The sequence below is a fragment of the Pristis pectinata genome, chromosome 4, assembly GCF_009764475.1.
Source record: "Pristis pectinata isolate sPriPec2 chromosome 4, sPriPec2.1.pri, whole genome shotgun sequence".
Taxonomy (NCBI): domain Eukaryota; kingdom Metazoa; phylum Chordata; class Chondrichthyes; order Rhinopristiformes; family Pristidae; genus Pristis; species Pristis pectinata.
Window position 1 is genome coordinate 75228068 of NC_067408.1, and position 19273 is coordinate 75247340.

Genomic DNA, 19273 nt, shown 5'->3' on the forward strand with positions numbered 1-19273 from the left:
AGTTTAGAAAATACTATGGAAACACAGAAAAGAGAGAAAGAAAACAAAATAAAGATGATTAATGCCAATCTAAGTGTTGCAGACTTACTGCTAAGTACATTCATAGTTGGAAAAGCATAAGTAGCAATAAGATTGTTTCAGAACTATTGATCTGACCTTAAGACATTGTCATAGAGAAGACACCTACCTCAGATATTTGATTCAGTATTATGGTCCTCTCATTCTTCTGGCAGCAGTGAAGAACACTGTAAAGCATTTCAATCAGGTAACTGAAATCAGCTTTGCCTTCCTTCATCCAGGTTAACAGTTTTTGATTCAGAAACTGCACAGCAGGATTACATGCCATTGTTTTCACTTCATTATTTGCCTCAAGGAAAAACTCAGCATTCCTCTGAGTATCATTTTCCAGCAAAACTGTAAATAGATTCTTTGATGGAAAGGAGCTGACCAATGTAGCCAAGAATGCAAGATAAATTTCAGACTTCTGTTCTTTGATAAAGGCTATACATAGCTTGGCAAGTTTACAGACTAGGTCTTCCAAAGGTACAGTTCTGGCAGGATTACAATGCTGAAAACACCTGGAAGAATCTCCCAAACTTTCAGACTGCAGCACATATGTTGGTTCAAAACTTAATTCTTCCTGACAGTTGCCATTGTTGCTTTCAACATTCATAGTTCCTTCTTCGTCAAAAAACCTAATCTTTTCTTTCTTTTTGACAGTGTGTTTTTGAGCACTCTCGGGATTTTTTAACAATACGAGCAAGGAAGACACTCCTTCCAATATATTTTTTTCAACTTCTGCACTTTCCACCTGAGACATGCAAAGCTGAGAAAGGCCATCCCAAAAGTAGGGTAACAATCTTTGATATGCATCACCATACTCTTCTATTTCTTGATTATCAGCTCGCTTTTCCCAAGACAAAAGAGTATCTGCTAGGTGGGAGAATGTACTGTTTTGCAGTTTGGGGTTCTTCAAAGCAGAATGTACAAGAGGTAGTAACTAAAAAGAAAAATAAGGTAAACTTATTAATTCTGAATTTATATTTGCAATGAAGATTTTTTTTTAATTACAAAGCAATCACATTGGATACTTGCAAGTGTTCTCTTTCCTATATCTTGTAAAAAAAAATTTCAACTGTTCTGAAATATTTAATAAACAGCCCTAGCAGGTTCAAATGGAGGGCAAACATGAACACAACTTTACATTCTGGCACTCTAATATGTAACATTATCCCATACAGCTGAAATGATAAATAATATCAGGGATATTTAACAGAAAGGATAACCTGTAATAGTATATGTAAAGCGTTCAATAGACATCTTGGAATCTATTGGTTCCTAAATATACTACAATAAACAAAAAGAGTGATAAGATGAAGATTGGCATCCAAGATACTCCACACAGAAAGTGATTTATCGGTAATCAGAGTCCTTGGGCAATAGGAAAACACCATGACGTTTGATTTCTGTGGTTAAACAGCTGGAAAGTTTCACCTTTAGTCAAGAATATTGTCAGGTTAAGTGGAAGGAAACTGAATAAGGAAAAATACTTTAACAAAATAGAAAGTCAAAGATATCAAAGTGCCACAGTACTTTAAGATATATAAATCGTGCAGATTTATATGTCACAAATTTCAACTTCTCTTCTCCTTCAATTTTTCCAATCTCAGCAAGTCAATTCTTAGCATTTTTTCAAAAAAGATTAATATCTTGGCTTTTCACACATACCTGATCATTTATGAGCATCTGTTGGAGCTTCTGCTGATCCTCATTCATTCCCAGATTCTGGTGTAGTGTAAAACGTAAACATTCCATAATTGCAGCCACAATTGCTGAACTCTCAGAACAGCTTATCAAAGCACGTTCACTCAGTAACCTAATCAAAACAAAATAAGCTAAAGCACATCTTACAACATTACCTGAAATTGGTTTTTATTGTTGTTGCTTCAAAAACCTTGAATATTCTGTTTTGCATGGGCCAGTTGGGCCGAAGGGCCTGTTTCCATGCCCTTAACTCTTTAAAAAAAACACTTCCTATATATTAACAATACTTAAAATACACCTTACAAAAGATTCTGCAAATCAGTTTTGTCTTGCAATTAGAAAAACATGCTTATTATCAATGCAAGCATTTTTTCCCAAAATCAGACTGAATGCTAGAAAAGCGAATAACATTAAAAATTCACAAGCACGTTTGATCAACTTACTTCTGAAGTTCTATTCGATTACCTTTTTGTGGCAATCTACTTTGATAAAAAAAAAATCTAGCTGCGTCTTGGGCCTAAGCCAAATTTATTGCTTTGGAAGTAAAGAATTGGAGTATTTTCATTTGAAAAGATGTAAATATAATCCAACCAAAAGTATAAGCCTTGCCAAAGGCATACACAATGCAGTTCAATGTTCAGAGACCAATGGAGAAACAGAGCCACATCATGCATCAGTGAAAATTTCATAACCAAAAAATGAAGCTTTTTCCTTAATCACAAGTTGTAAACCACCTGCCTAACTGTGGTGCAGGTTGGGGGAGGGGCTGCAAGGATGTCAATACGCGTTAAGGGAGGTCCGAGATACACAATAATGGCAGAAGACTGTAACCAAGACTTCTGGGTGCACTTGGCAATCTGAAACTAAAGCAATGAGTGCAGTACACTTTCAGTGGTAATTTGTATTTTTCTCATTTTGTTCAAATAACCTACAAGCTAATCCCTGAACAACGAGGTTGCACCTGAATAATCAATGAGAAAGCTGTCAATATTCTATAGTGATAAGATGTGTCATTTTTAATTGATTGAAAATCAGTAGCATTTGGCTCCTCCTCAAAACTGGCTGTTGCTCAAATATATACAAGCTTTTACAGTTTGGCCAAGTGAAATCTGCAATAATGGTTAGTGTGCATACACCCTTTCAAGCAAAGTGAAATCCTTCATAAAACATAGAACCAAACAGCACAGGAACAGACCCTTCAGCCCACAATGTCTGTGCTGACCATGATGTTATATGAAACTAATCCCATCTGCCTGCACATGACCCATATCCCTCAATGTTCACGTGTCTGTCAAATGCCTCTTAAACACCACATTTTATAAAGCATTAAACATTTTATGTTCATAACTTTTTATACAGCATTAAAAACTTATTTAAGTTAGATAAGAATGAATATATTTTAATAGTATTCTTCATGTGTATATCTGGATTAGATTGGCTGCAGTATTGTTATATATTTATTTGTCTGAAAAGGCAAATTATATCTAATTATTGGATCTGATTTGCATTTATATTATTCACCCAAATCCCTCAAGCTCATATCACAGCAAATATGTGCTCAAAAACCAATCAAGGTTACATGTATACTGTAGATGAGCTAACAAGCAATGTTTAAATGAAATTTTCATTGGTACCTGTTAGAAAAGATGTGTTATTTTAAAAAGAGAAATACTGCAATAAAAACTACTTTTTAAATTCATATTTGATTAATCTGATTCTAAGAACCCTTTTAAGGTAATTAAGTTATAATTAGCCAACTAAGAAGTGAGACCTAAAAAGAGGAAAGAAATGCATGAAAGTTAGAGTTTTCCCTTAATCCCCGTTCACAACAGTTTTTCAGGACACTCCACAAACTCCATTCATGACCCGAAAGCAAAAATACTGAGAAACTTAAATAAACACAGAGAATTCTAGAAATAGTCAAGAGGTCAGGCAGCATATATGGAGAGAAAAACAATTTCAGGTCAATGATTTTTAATTAGAATTCCACTCCCAGCACTGGGTTTTATACCCAATCTTTACCCTACATTGGCAGCAGATTTCATGTAGCTGAGTCCAACTCGTGAAAATTTTCCATTCACTACTTTGCCTCACTTTTAAAGAGCCATTCAAAACTACTCTTTGACCACCCCTTTAATTATCCTGCCTTCAGTCATTTGGCTAATTGGTATTGGTTTATTATTGTCACTTGTACCGAGGTACAGTGAAAAGCTTGTCTTACAAACCGATCGTACAGGTCAATTCATTACACAGTGCAGTTACATTGAGTTAGTACAAAGTGAATCTCCCCCTCTCTGGATCAAAGTCTAACCTTCTTTTAAAAAACATCTGTTGGTAAAGCACTCGAGGTAGTTCTTTTTGTTAATGATCCTATTATAAATGCAACTGCTTGGTCTTCTTCCAGCCAATTGGCTGCTCCAAATACATGCCAATCACCATTCCACATTTGCTGGTAGAAAGTATGCAAGTCTAGCATAGGTTCATTCTCTTACATGCTTTTCCTTGCTTTCTGTGGTGAAATGCCCGATCTTCGGAGTAAGGAGTAACATCATGCACGCAGTGATTTAATGAAAGGAAGGTGCATTTTTCACCATGTGAAAATATTATACCTTGGTGCTCCATTTTGTACACTGCTTCACTTTATTAAACTTACTGATATTTGTATGCCTGGAAAAATTATTGGTGCTAGGAGGCAGAAAAATAATCATCATTTTTAAAGCAATGTGTTTATATCATGCACTTCCAGACAAATCAAAGAGAAAATTCAGGAAAATCTCTTCAGCTAAGAGTGACTAGAACAAAGAATGAATTATCACAAGTAGTAGAAGTGAATAGCACAGATAAATTTGACAAAAGGATAGAAAAACATGAGAAGTAAATTTTCTGTGCTCTACAATCCATCTAACTTAATACAGCTTTAATTAAATGCATGCAAAGTTCCTTCTCCACTAACAATTAGTTGAATACACAGTTTTAGAATATCATAACCTACTGTAGCAATGTGGTATTTCCATTTCCTATATAGTCTGTATATCTTATTTCTCCAACACTACTTTTAAATTCTGACTCATTTCCAACAACAGCACTTTCCTTCCTTTCAAACGTAACTTCTTTACATTACAGGACAACAACGTGCAAACCTCATTCATTCCGACCCTATGGAGATTAGGGCCTGGCTGTCATTTGACTGAACTTCAGCATGCTGTCGGCTGAAGCAAAACCAAACAAATGTCAAAATTAGACTTGCCAGAAACAGGGAGCAGGACCCTTGTTCCTTTTGATGGAAGTCATCATAGTTTTCCCTTCAGAGGCTAGCTAGTATTGAAAAGGGACTTGCATGGCATTACCAATATGTTACTTTATTTTGTGACTGTTTATTTCACCGAGGACTGCTAAAATTCACAGAGTAAGTGCTGAGTTCAAAACCAACTCAGAGTGCTAACTCAGTTACTAACATTTTATATCACTGAAACCTAGAGCAAAGGAGGCCATTTGGTCTGCAACTCCTGAGCTGGCTCTTTGAAAAGAGCAACTATGCTGCTCTTCATCCTTAACCCTGTAAGTTTCTCATTCTCACTAGTCCTTCCCTTTTAAAATTATTTATCAAGTTGGTTTCAACACCTTTGTCAGAAGGAGGAATCTATATCTGATAATTCAATAAAAAAATTTCCTCATACTTCCTCTAGATATCAAGTTTTTTACATTTTTAACTAGAACATTTTGTTTTATGAAAAAAGCTTCAGGAGTAGCTTTAGTTAATAACAGAATATTCTGCATCACAATGGAGTGCTGTGGTGTGGGAATAATAAAAAACATACCCCTTGGCACAGGTACTGAAGAAAATGGTGAAAAATTCCATCTTTGGTACAATTATTTCTTCTGGTAATTTGCTAAAAAATGGTAAAAGGCTTGGATAGATCACAGTAGCAAGACCTCGACCACCTTCTTTAAGTACCGTCCATAGTTTTGGCAAAACTCCTTTCTTTGCATTTACATGGGTCCAACAATCCTAATAGAAACATTACAAAATAAAGGGCAGTGTTAATCATAAAATAAAATCACTCACAGTATGAAAAAGGACTACGTCACTAACACATGCATGCACAGGATTTTAAATTTGCTGGCTTTTAAGAATGAACACAATGTGCTTAATGCTGTGGAGGGAAAGGCAGACGTATGTATCCATCCTCTTGTTTAAATCAGGGAGGGGTCCTGTGCCCCTGCCTGCCCCGCTTGCACACTCCTCTGCCGTATACCAAATAAACTACAACATCCGAAACAGAACAGAGAAGGATAAAACAAGAATCTTTATATAGGCCTTCTCTTCATAGAAACTTGCCACAAAGATTCACTGCCATCTTCATTGGTCCGAATCTTACTGTATCAAGCTTGATGCCCAGGATCACTGCCTCTGGAAGTTCCACATCCATGGATTTGGAGGGACTACCTTGCTACCAAAGCATTCTGGATTCCTGTAGCATGGCCTGCACAGTGGCAGGGCATTAAATGGTGCACCATGAAAGCCTCTTCTTAAAACAACCCTGAACACTGGCAGCTGGCAACTTACAAACTATGAAGTAAGACAGCAAATTTCACATCTGAGGTGGTAATCTTTTAAATTAATTTCAAATAAGCTGTCAGGAACAAGGATAAAACTGATGCCAGAGTCCTTAAGCAAGAGCTAGTGACTTTGTGCAGGAGAGGTCACATCTTACAAACGATTGAGTTTTTTGACAAAGTGACGAAGATGATTGATGACAGTGAATGTTGTATACATGGACTTTAGTAAAGCTTTCAACAAGGTCCTTCATGGTCGGTTGATCCAGAAGATCCAGGTATATGGGATCCATGGATACTTGGTAGATTGGATTCAAAATTGGCTTGGCTATAGATAAGATTCCTTTATTAGTCACATGTAGTGGTGGAGGGGTGTTATTCTCTCTGGAGGGCAGTAACAAATGGTCAAAGTCGAGTTTATTCTCATATCACAAGTACATGAATGCACAAGTGAAATGAAAAGCTTGCAGCAGCATCATAGGCACACAGATTCATATAAGCAGCATTCACAAGAGAAACATAAATTAAACATAAATTATACAAAATTTTTACAAGAAAGAACACAATTGGAATAAAAAAAGTAGTCAATTTTAGCGCAGTGATCAAAATGGTCATGGTGTTGCTAAACTGTAGTTATTAGGGTTTTGCTGGTTGGTTCAAGAACCGAATGGTTGAAGGGAGGTATCTGTTCTTGAACCTGGTGGTGTGGAACTTCAGGCTTCTGTACCTCCTGTCTGATGGCATGGCCCGGATGGTGGGGATCTTCGATAATGGATGTTGCCTTCTTGAGACAGCGCCTTCTGTAGATACTACCAATGGTGGGGAGGGATGCAGCCGTGATGTATTGGGCAGAATCCACTACTCTCTGCAGCATCTTACATTCCTGTGCATTCGAATTGCCATACCAGACCAGATGCAACCAGTCAGGATGCTTTCAACACTACATCTGTAGAAGTTTGTCAGAGTGTTTGGTGACAAGGCGAACCTCCTTAATCTCTTAAGAAAGTAAAGATACTGGCGTGCCTTCTTTGTGATTGCATCTATGTCTGGGCCCAGGACAGGTCATCTGATATGTTAACGCCCAGGAGCTTAAAGCTGCTGACTCTCTCCATTGCCAATCCCCCAATGTAGACTGGTGCATGTTCACACTCCTTCTCCTTCCTGAAGTCAACAATCAGCTCTTTAGTTTTGCTGACATTGAGCGAGAGGTTGTTGTTGTGGCACCACTCAACCAGGTGACCTATCTTGCAAGGATCATGCTGGGACGTGTTGTTTGTGATATACGTAAAGGATTTGCATGAAAATGTAGGTGGGCTGATTAGTAAGTTTGCAGACAACACAAAAATTGTGGATACTATGGAAGGCTGTCAAAGAATTCAGCAGGATATAGGGTAGTTAGAAATATGGCAGAGAACTGGCAGATGGAGTTTAATCCAGACAACAGTGAGGTGTTGCACTTTGGGAGGGCAAATGCAAGAGGAAAGTATACAGTTAATTGCAGGACCCTTAGAAGTACATAGGATCTTGGGGTGCAAGTCCATAGCTCCCTGAAAATGGCAACACAAGTAGAGAGGATGGCAATGAAGGCGTACAGCATACTTGCCTTCATTGTTTAGGGCACTGAGTATTAAAGTCTGGAAGTCATGCTGCAACTATATAAAACTTTGGTTATGCCACATTTGTAATATTGTGTGCAGTTCTGGTCGCCGAAGGATATGGCGGGTTTGGAGAGGGTGCAGAAGAGGTTCACCAGGATGTTGTCTGGATTAGCATGTAAGGAGAGGTCAGACAAATTTGGATTGTTTTCTCTGGAGCATCGGAGGCTGAGGGGCGACCTGATCAAAGTTTATGAAATTATGAGAAGCATTGATAGGGTAGACAGAATCTTTCTCCCAGGGTGGAAATGTCAAATACTAGAGGGCATAGCATTAAGGTGAGAAGGGGAAAGTTTAAAGGAGATTTATGAGAGAGCTTTTCTTAAAATACACAAAGAGTGGTAGGTGCCTGGAACATGCTGCCAGGGTAATAGCAATGTTTAAGGGAGGTATTTAGAAAGGCACATGAACAGGCAGGGAATGGAGAGGTACAGACAATGTGTAGGCAGATGGGATTAGTTCAAATTGGCATCATGGTCGGCAGAAGGGCCTGTTCCTGTGCTGTACTGTTTGAAAAATCTCTCTCAAGGTGCAGATGTCTCATTTTCCAGCCAAAATAGTAGCCAGGAAAATGGGTGATCAACAATTTGAGTGAATGAAATAAGAGGTGAGTTATTTGGACAAGATGAACTTATGGAGGGGAAATGGGAGAGAAATTGGAGAAAAATGAGTTTGGGACTAGGGATGGGCGAGGGTTGGAGAAGGGAAATAAGGCACCGTTCAGTTTATCTTGGTACCTTATCAAATGTTCATAGAATGCTAACAGCCTACAAGTCCAATAAGGGGTTACAGTTGAATATGATACCATCTTCATTTGCTATCCACAAGAAAATAATTCCAGCTGGTCATAGCATAATTCAGGAACAGATGGCCTGGGAAACTTCCCCATTTCAATTTAAAGATATTGTATGTCCCTAATTATTTCCGATCAGATAAATTATTTCAGATCAATTATTTATAAAAATAAATTATAACTTCAATAAAGCAATGCATTCAACAAGGTTTCTTCACTGCTAACTTTTAGTTTTAAATCCAAAAATCAACTTTGCATCCAAATTGTCTATATTTCACTTTACCTCAATGCAGCTGAGCACATAAAGTGCTGCTGCCCAGACAGAAGGACAAACAACTGGATCCATATCATCTATGCTCAGCAGCACAGCTGGACACACTTTTGCAGCTTCAGACTTCATCAACTCAGGTAAATGTTGGCAAAAAGCAATAATCAATTCGAAGAAAGCTGATCGGATCTAACAAATTGAAGAAAGCAATAAAAATTTCAGTTTCTCACTGTTAATATCAAATATTGACATTTATACAGATCACAAAATAGTTTAATTACACCAAGAAAGATCAAGGAGTCAATAATATTAACTGTGAAATCATCAGGTTATGCTATCGTAAATGAAGCTTAAAAAAAACATTCTTGTGTATCATTGATTTTCTTATAATCAGGGAGCCTGATTTCCATACCACCCCCTTCTAACCACCCCCCCACCCCGCATCAGCAAAAGCATTCTTTCTGTATACACGTTATCAAAACCTTTCATCATTTTAAAGACTTCTCTTAGGTCAACCATTGTAATGAAAAAAAAAAGATTCGGGCTACTAATCTCTTCCTGACAAGTAATCCCTTGCACTTCTGGTAGCATCCTTACAAATCTTTTTTGCACCCTCTCCATTGCCTCCTTTTCTGAAAAAATGACAAGCCGAGCTGTATACAAGTGTGGCAAACCATAGTTTGATACAGATTTAGAATAAATGCCTTAACTTTCCAAATATTTTCCTCTAGAAATAAACCCAAGAACTTGGTTTGCATTCCGTATGGCCTCAATAACCCATGCCACAACTAGTGAATGGTGTAACTGTACTTCAGTGTTCTGTGTACTTCATTCTGCTATCCATGTAGATTTGACTATCCAAATATCAAGTGACTTCCCTATTTCCCCTTACCAAACTGTACTAATTCACATTTACCTCAACTTCCCATTATTTGCATATTCTATAATTTGTTAAGGTCTTCCTCACTACTAATTAGTCACATCATGCTAACACCTCCCCCCAACCCACCAGGTATCATCATTTGCAAATTTAGAAACTGTTTTCATGATTCCAAACTCAAATTATGAATGTAAATTGTGAATACCAATGGTCCCAGTACTGATCCTTATAGAACTCCACTATCCACCCTTTTCTCCCCCCACTGTGAATAGCTGCCCTTTACTCCTACCATCTGCTTGCTGACTTAAAGCTAACTAGAAAACTCCTCTATTGCCCCAACTTCATATTTTCTGATCTTATTTGTTAGTCTTTTATAGGGTAAGTTATTGATGACCTTTCAAAGATCCAGAAAAATTAGATCTATGGCACTACACAACTGCCTACTGTGTTACCTCTTCAAAAAAGTTCAATACAGTTGGTCAAGCAAAACCTTTGCTTTTGAATTCCATGTTGATTATTCATTATTTTGCTTATTGCATCAAGAACGTTTTAGTTTTGTTTATTCACTCAATTTTTGGGATGTGGGCATTGCTGAGAAGGCCATCATTTAATGCCTATCCTTATTGCCCTTGGCAAACTACATTCTTGAACTGCTCTAGTGCTCCTAGTGAAGGACTGTTATACTGCTGAGGAGCCCACACTTTCTCATGTAAAAGATCAATACAAACTTAGCTGATAATCAATAATATTTCTTCCATATTTCAGAGAATAATCATCAAACCTGTGGATTTTTATGCTTGCAGTACTTCCAAAACTTCGACTGCGATAAAGTTTTTATCAATCTGTCCTTCAGAACCACTCTCTCATTTTCAGGCAAAAGGTCAAGTAGCTTCTTCATAGCCAAGAGTGAACTGGTAACAACTCTTAAGTATTTGCCTTCCCTTTCTTCTTCTGGAACACTCCTAAAGTTGAACAGCAACAGAGAACTATTTTGGCTTTTATAGCAAGTATAAGATAGAATTAGGAACCAGTTTCTTAACACAATAACAGGATTTGATTCATTAGTCTATTTTGAAAGGATTACACCTTTACATAATACATTCTGCCACAAAATTTAAAAATAGTCTACAATCCAAATAACCTACTGTGGGTCACTGAGAGTCTCTGGAGTCTCCTTCATGACATTATCATATAGAATCTGTAAAATAGAAAAATTACAACTGTAATTATAAACCACATCCTGCATATGAAGTTTGACAGAGGATTTCAACAATGAAATTGTTCCAGTATTGCAAACAGCCTTGGAAACTAAGTTGAATATAAGAGTCAGAAAAACAAAATCACTAAATAATTAAGCAAGAAGGTACCCATCAGGTGAAGATGGAATGCATTGGGAGTGGTTGCAACAGGCTAGGTGAGATTCAGCCCTTTTAAACAAAAATCAGGCATCAACCCACTAATTAAAACCTACTTGTGTGTGTCTGCACAGTACTATTTTTTCTTACAGAGGGCACCGAAGTGCACACAGCATGCCATTATTGCAATTGCTCAAAGGCAGCTGTGTCCGCACATCATATGCAAATCCTCCGCACAGAAGTTCTATTCAGAGTGTTACTGTTACACCAAAAATTTCACTGTGTGCAGCACAAATATCATGCATTGTGCAATAGGATTTCTAGCCCAGGGTTTTTACAACTGCTAAAATGCATACACTTGACAGCATGAGGACGCCAGAAAGGGCCACGGATAGGTTAAGTGAGAGGGCAAAGACATAGCAAATGGGTGTATAATATGGCAAAATGTGCAACTGACCATTTTGGCAGGAAAAAAAAGATACAAAGAATCACTTTCTCTAAATAGTAAGAGATTGCAGAACTTAAGAGATGCAGAAGGATTTGAATGCCATGGTGCATGATTCACAAAGGATAGGTACAGCAAGGAACTATTAAAGCTCACAGAATGTTTTCAGTTATTGAAAGGGGAATTGAATACAGCAGTACAAAAGCTATGCTACAATTATATAGGGTCCAGTGAGATTGGTCTCCTTTCTCCTGAGATTGGAAGAAAGCTCTGAAAGCAGTTCAGCAAAGGTTGATGAGACCAACAGCTGAAATGGGTGGGTTCTAATATGAGGAAAGGCTGAACTGGTGAGGTTTGTACCCACTGGAATTTAGAAGATTAAGAGGGTATCCACCTCAGTGGCCATGCTTTCAGTAACCTAGGACCTACACTCGTAAGTTCCATGCCCACATCTCTCTTGTCTCCTTCAAAGTCATCTTAAAATCCACTACTGTGACAAAGTATTTTCTCATCTCATCTAATTACACCTTGTCTTAGAAAACATTTTTGTGTGGTAATGTCTCTGAAGCACCTTGGATGTTCATCTATGTTAAGCTGCAAATTTTTGAATGATTAATGTCAATCATTTTTTTCTGTAGCAAATAATTTTGCCAATAGATGGCGATGTATTGAAATATTCTTCTCTTATAAAGACAATAGATAAAATTTTAACAGATATAAATTTAAGTTCAAAGTATATGCACACTCTGTACATACACACTGGTTGGAAATAAAGATTTCTAGCAAAGATTGAGTGAAGTAGAGTTCATTTTTTATTTTTTCAGTCAGCATCTACTGCTTTCGGATTTCAATAGCATAGTTAAATGCATGAGCAAAACCACATTTTGTTCTACACTAAACAATACTATTTTTACAATTTTAGACTGGGTTTCTTGGTTTTAATTCCAAAGATTCAAATCCCACTCTAAAGACTTGAGCACTAAGCTCTTGGCTGGCACTTCAGCATAGTGCTTAGAGTGCTACACTGGTAGAAGTGCTATCTTTTGCATGAGGTCTTAAACCAAGGTCTTCTCTGCTCTCTCAAGGGAGGCTAAAAGACCAATGATATTATTTCAAAGAAGAGCAGGGTTATTATTCACAGAGAATTGGCCAATATACATCCCAAAAATGGTATCACTATAACATTATCTACTTGGAATCACGTTGCTGTTCACAGAAGCTTATAGTGAGCAAGTTGGGTAGGGTGTTCCTGCATTACAGAAATCCCTATGTTACAAACTTATTTCATTGGTTTGATTGATTCAAGTTTTCTATCCTTAAACTTATTTCACACAAGATTTAACAAGCCAATGGAGCAAGGAAATCATCACCTTGAAACTGAAACACAAAATGCTTTAAATAATGCCATTGCCCCGTGGTATGGAGTTTTTTTTTTAAACTGCACAGAAAAAGCATTAGACAGAGTATAACAATTACCACTCATAATAGAAGCAATATTAAAGTCTCAAAAACAGAATATTTGCTTAATTCCTAAAAGGGAGGCACAAAAAGTTTTTTTTAAACTTACACTCATAATTTCCTCTTTGCAAAAAGCCACAGCCTCCGATTGCTTATTTGGTGGAAAAGCCACTTGAAACGCCATTTTTGCTGCAGAGGCTGCTGGACCATAGGTATCACACTGAGCAATAAGCCAATGTCCCATAATACTCTTCAAATAAGGTGCTAAGTTTCGCTTCACCTGAAGGATGAGTGACTCAAATGCCTGTTGAATTGCTTCTCGAACTCTACGGTCATGATCCTGAGAAGTGTGGTCAATATCGAAATTAATAGCAAATAGAAACATCATTACCAAGGTAACTCACATCTGCAGTCTTGTGTCTCCTAAATCACATCTCTGTTTTGTTTATTCAACAATAAGAGTTGTTGGTAACTGATAAAGAAGACATCTTCTGTGCCTTTTGCATTATCAAACATATATTTATTACATGAAGAACATAAATATTTAAAGATTTGTTTTAATTGATTCAGATTACTTTATTAATTGTCATATACACGAGGCTGCAATGAAATTCCTTGCTTGCATGAAGCCCACAGAGCAAACAGTATACATGGTAATAATAAATACCACAATAAATACAAAACAACAGAAAGGTGCCAAGATAGTAATGCAGTTTAAGAGGAGCTGCATGCAAAATGTCGCCACTCTCCACGCCATTGTCCTTTAAACAAATCAGTAATTACATTAGATGGGTAAATTAATGAGTAGGTTACAATTTTCCTGTGAGATGCATTTATTTTATCTTGCTCCCACTACCGTGGAAAACAAGAACCCAAGGTCAGTTGGAATAAAAATAATAGGTTTAGGCCAAAGGAGGAACTCAGTGAGCCAAGCAGCACTAGAGGCAAAGGGATGGTCAATGTTTTAGGTTTTGACCCTGCATCAGGACTGAGAGTTTAGAGGAAAGATAGTCAGTATAAAGAGGCGATTGGCAGAACACAGAACCAGGTAAGGTGGGGGATGATAGACAGATGGAACCAGGTGGGAGAAGAGGAGAGGGGAGTTTAGATACAGAAGCTGGTGAGTGACAGGTAAAAACAGATAATGAAAAAAAAAGGTGGATGGAGCCAGCTGATGGCCTACCTTCCTATTCCCTCCCACATCTGGTTCTATCTGCCCATCATCCCTCCTTATCTGGTACCACTCATCACCCTCCAGTCTCCATCTCTACCTTCTCCCTCCATCACCTGTTTGTTTCTACAGATGCTGCTTGACTCACTGAATTCCTCCAGCAGTTTTTTGCAACAGGTTGTAAAGAGACACAGAGAGAGGGTGAGTGAATATGAACAAACAAACAAGGGTCCAACTTGGCTAGACATATGTGCTTTGCCATTTTTATGTCACACTGTGACATAAATGCAGTATGGGACACTACATTAATATTTTTAAATCAGGCGCTAATGGTCTCTCAGTTGATCAGGAGCTGCTAACAGCATCATCTGCAGACCAAGAGGAACAGAATGCTCCTGTTTGCCCTAAAGGAAGTCTTTAACCTCAATTCTGTTGATCGCAAATTTTTGCTCTGCCTACCTCCCTTAACTAAGCCTTAATCTCTTGCTCTCTCACTGCTGTAATGGACTCTGCCTCCTCTTACCACCTGTCCCAATATCTCAATCCCTTCATTCCCCTGAAGATTGTGAACTATCCTTTAGGGTTGCAGCATAACATCCTGTCACTGGATGTCCCACCAGACAGATAAGCAGCCTCTCCATTTGGCAGGATGCTAGGTAGGAAATAGAAGAAGAAAACAAAAATAAAATAAGGTGCTGCCTGCACATAATCAGCTTTAATGAATTTACTTGCATTACCATAAGCTCCCCACTTCCTGATAACTATGGAGGCCAATGTCTAAATTGCAAAGTTCACTTATTGAAACTTTCATTACTCACTTCTATTAATTCTGTTCAATAGTTAGGAGGAAAAACGGAATCCATGTAAACTTACCAAGGAAATTCTGCAGTAAATCCTTGACCAATAAGGAAGAACCCCTTTTACATTTTCAGAATCCTTCTCTTTGCACATTGTCGCAAACTCTTGTAAAGCCTCAGAGGTAACAATTAAGTATTCAATTAGTATGCAAGAGTAGTAAAAAAAAATCAAACTCTCAACACATCAGAAAGGACAACTGCAGATTTGAGTATCTCAAAGAACAACCCCCAATGCAATAAATAGTCTTTCAAATCTGATTTTAGATCTAATTTTTAAAATTAACTCTGATTACTATGTTGCATATATTTTAAATATAAAGCATATAATAATCACAGAACACCTTGAAATTGAGAGATTAGTTTCCAATTATCCACAGTCTATACCAAGGTAAATCAATTTAAAGCAGAAAAGTTAATATTGCATTAATGGTACCATCACACAACTAAATAAAAGAAGTGATAATATGGCAGAATCTGAAACAAAATTAAAAAAGGACCTGCAATTATATAGTGACATGCAGAATTTCTGGACCCACTACTTTGTGGATTGTAGGCTGCAGGATAAGTATTTGCCAGGACAGAGGGAGAACTCATCAACTCTTCTATTAATGGTGCTCAGGATCTTCTACATCTAGCCATAAGAATGCAATTTAACTTAACTCCTCAACTTAACATTCCAACAACACTACTTCAGATACTCAGCACTACAAAGTAGGGATGCTTGCTTATGAATGCACAATGTCCAATTCCATTCACAACTCCACACCAAATAAAGCAGTCCATACTTGCACGCAGCAAGATTTAGACAACAGTCAGTCAAGGGCTGATAAATGATGTGATAATTATAATTTGTGCCATAAAAGTACCAGGCAAAGGCCATCTCCAACAGAGAGTCCAATCTTTTACCCTTAACATTCAATGGTATTACTATCCCTGAGTCCCTCACACTCAACAGCCTTGGGGTGCAAAGGTGATCGTTGAGCACAAACCCATTTGGACCAGCTATATAAATAATGTGGCTACAGGACCAGATAAGGCTGGGTATCCTGCAGTGGATGACTCCTCTTATGAAGCCAAAACCTTTCTACAGGGTGCAACACAAGAGAACAATGGAGTACTCTCCACTCGCCTGGAGTGCAGACCCAAGAAAATTCAAGACATTGCTAGCATCCAAGACAAAGCAAACTATTTGACTCGCACCCCAGCTATCAGCCTAAAGATTCATTCTCTCCACCACAAATGTGCTATGGTTGCAGTATGTACCATGTACAAAATGCTCTACAGTTATTAACCTAAGCTACTTCCACAGCGCCTCCCAAAACCATACCTTCTACCACCGAGGAGGACAAGGGCAACAAGCACTACCACCTTGAGTAGTTCTCCAAGTCACACGCCATCTTGATTGGGAAATCTATTGCTGTTCCTTCAGCAATGCCAGGACTAAATCTTGGAACTTCCTGCACAACACCACCATGGGAGAACCTTCACCAAACAGAATGTAATGGTTCATCGCCCACCTTTTCAAAACTGATTCAGGATGGGTAACCAAAGCTGGCCTTGCCAGTGATATCTACAATCGCGAGAAAATTAATAAGCAGAAAAAGCTTATTGCACGAAAGTGTCCTGATTACATGCTCAAATCTTTGAAAAAGTGAAACATGTGTTGATCTGATTTAGAAGGAGGAATGGCATATCTGAGCCAAGTTAACAGCAAGATGAGCGGTATCTACAGTAGGCTTCATAAAGTCACACCAAAAGATCATTGTCGGTCAGTAGTGCATTCCAGTAGGTCATCTTAACCAGCTTATCACATGGAATATTATAAGATATTTTCTATTGGTAGTTCAATAGATACAAAATATTTTTCATATTTCCTTCTGATATAGCAGGCCATTCAGCCCAGCGTCCATATTGGCTATCAGAACAATTCCATCAATCCCATTCCCCCATTTATTTCCCTGTAACCTTTTCTTTCACTCATGTCCATTAACACCCTCCCTCCAAAATTCTCCTACCATTCACCAAAATGAGGAGTGATTTACAGTAGCCAATTCACCCAACAATCTGCACATTTTTGGGATATGGGAGGAAACCACAAGAGCCACACAGTCAAAGGGAAAATGTGCAAACTTCACACGTATAGCACCAGAGGTCAGAATCAAATGTGGGATGCCAGAACTGTGAGGCATCTGCATTTCCTGCTGTGTCACATTAGTCAAAATAGCAACAAGCTTTATCCTTAGCAGATTGTGGCTTGGTTGAACAATAGCACTCTTCCCTCAGATTCAGAAAGTTATGGGTTTGATGCCTAGACGAGAAACATTTGAGTGCATAATCCAGGAAGCAAAGATTGCTTTGTCACAGATAACATCTTTAGGATGAAATTTTAAATCAAGATTTTAATGTTTATTAAGGTATTTAGGAACAGGTGTAGACTCTTCTGCCATTCAGTTGTCATTCATGGCTGACCTGCAATTCAGATTTACCCACCTTTGATTACCCATTACCTAGATCCCTTACCCTACCCCAGATAGTTCCATCAGCCTATTACCCACATACCTATCCACCTAGGTTTCTTCTCCCTTGGCCTCCCCTTCCTATCCCCTCCACTACCTGGCTCCATCTGCCCATCATACCCCACCTCACTTGATTCCACCTATCATCTACCAGCCCTCCTTATCCCTCCCTCTCACCTCTTTATACTGGCTACCTTCCCTCTACACTTTCATTCCTGATTCAGGGTCTTGACCCGAAACGTCAACCATCCCTTTGTCTCCATAGATGCTGCTTGACCTGCTGAGTTCCTCCAGCAGTTTGTTTTTTTGCTCCCATATTATGGTAAATTTGAATATTAAGCCAAAATGTGCCACATTATGTTATTGGGCATAGACATCATAGATAAAATTGTTGGCTGCCCCAATCCTCCACGTCCAAAGTCAAACTTTACTGGGGAACTCAAATTTATATTTATAGGAAAATCAAAGAGATCTGACATAATGTTAACACTTGGTCAGCTATATATGCAAGTCATTTTAATTTGGAACCGATGGTGCATTTGTTTGATTGGGATACTCATTACCAGTAAACCTAACTACTTGCAATGATTTGGTTCACCATTAATTAATTAACTGTCAGTTGACATGCCATTGGGGAACCTGGATCATAAATTGGCCCTCAATTACATGGATGAAAGCTTCCACTAAATTGCAGCCAATGATTCCCTATTATTCAGGGAAAAAAAACAAACTGCTGAAGAAACTCAAGCAGGTCAGACTGCAAATGTGGAGGCAGAGAGATGGTCTACATTTTGGGATGAGGCCCTGCATTAGGACATCTACTGCCTGACTCACTGAGTTTCTCCAGTAGTTTGTTTTTTCCCTCCAGAATTCAGCATCTGCAGTCTCTTGTGTCTCCATATTTTTCAGACCTTGAAATCCCATGCATTGTAACCAGACCAAGCCAAAAAAGATCTTGAGAGCCAAGACTGTTTACTTTAACCATTGCATAAATTCTTTCAGTCTGCAACAGAATTTGGTACATATTTTGGTACTTTTATTTGCCAAACAATCCATTTTTAAGCCTCTAGCAATTGTACTGCAATCTAAATTTTAAGCAAACTGAAAAATATGCATCCATCCTAGCTGAATTGTTCTTCACTCTAATAAAAATGAGCTGTACAAACAAAGCTAGAAATAGTAACCACATCTCTTCCCTCATAAGACTTAAACATGACTGGAAAAATAACTTCATTGAGTGAGCTTATAACGTGATGCACAGGCAATGACTGCTACAGAAAATAAGCAAAATGCAACAATAAAACATACTTTTAATTTTGTGGTTGCATCCCTCTTCGACATTTTGCGCAGGACCATTCGGAAGTCAGCATCCACCAAACTATCCACTTCTTCAAAGCCTTGGACTGCAGGAACATAAGCCAATTCATTCTGGGTGGCTCCAAACCCAATAAAGCCGGGAACTGTTCCTTTGTCTTTGGCTAGCAGCTCAGCTGCTTTACCACTGCTCGATGGCTGTAAAATCAAAGCAAACTGAATTGGTCTTATGTAGATTTT

The 19273-nt window shown here is 38.1% G+C and overlaps 1 protein-coding gene across 4 annotated transcripts in view; it reads right to left on the reverse strand.

Annotated features, from left to right (window-relative positions):
• ltn1 (listerin E3 ubiquitin protein ligase 1) overlaps nucleotides 1-19273 on the reverse strand; it is a 99390-nt gene that overhangs the window by 77051 nt on the left and 3066 nt on the right. For all 4 annotated transcript variants that reach the window (XM_052015152.1, XM_052015153.1, XM_052015149.1 and 1 more), the window contains exons 2-10: nucleotides 19028-19231; nucleotides 15220-15318; nucleotides 13285-13515; nucleotides 11063-11115; nucleotides 10699-10879; nucleotides 9053-9226; nucleotides 5583-5773; nucleotides 1729-1876; nucleotides 188-1000 (exon numbers count right to left, since the gene is read on the reverse strand). In XM_052015152.1, the coding sequence (XP_051871112.1) occupies nucleotides 188-1000; nucleotides 1729-1876; nucleotides 5583-5773; nucleotides 9053-9226; nucleotides 10699-10879; nucleotides 11063-11115; nucleotides 13285-13515; nucleotides 15220-15318; nucleotides 19028-19231 (2094 nt within the window). The remainder of the gene's footprint in view (nucleotides 1-187; nucleotides 1001-1728; nucleotides 1877-5582; nucleotides 5774-9052; nucleotides 9227-10698; nucleotides 10880-11062; nucleotides 11116-13284; nucleotides 13516-15219; nucleotides 15319-19027; nucleotides 19232-19273) is intronic.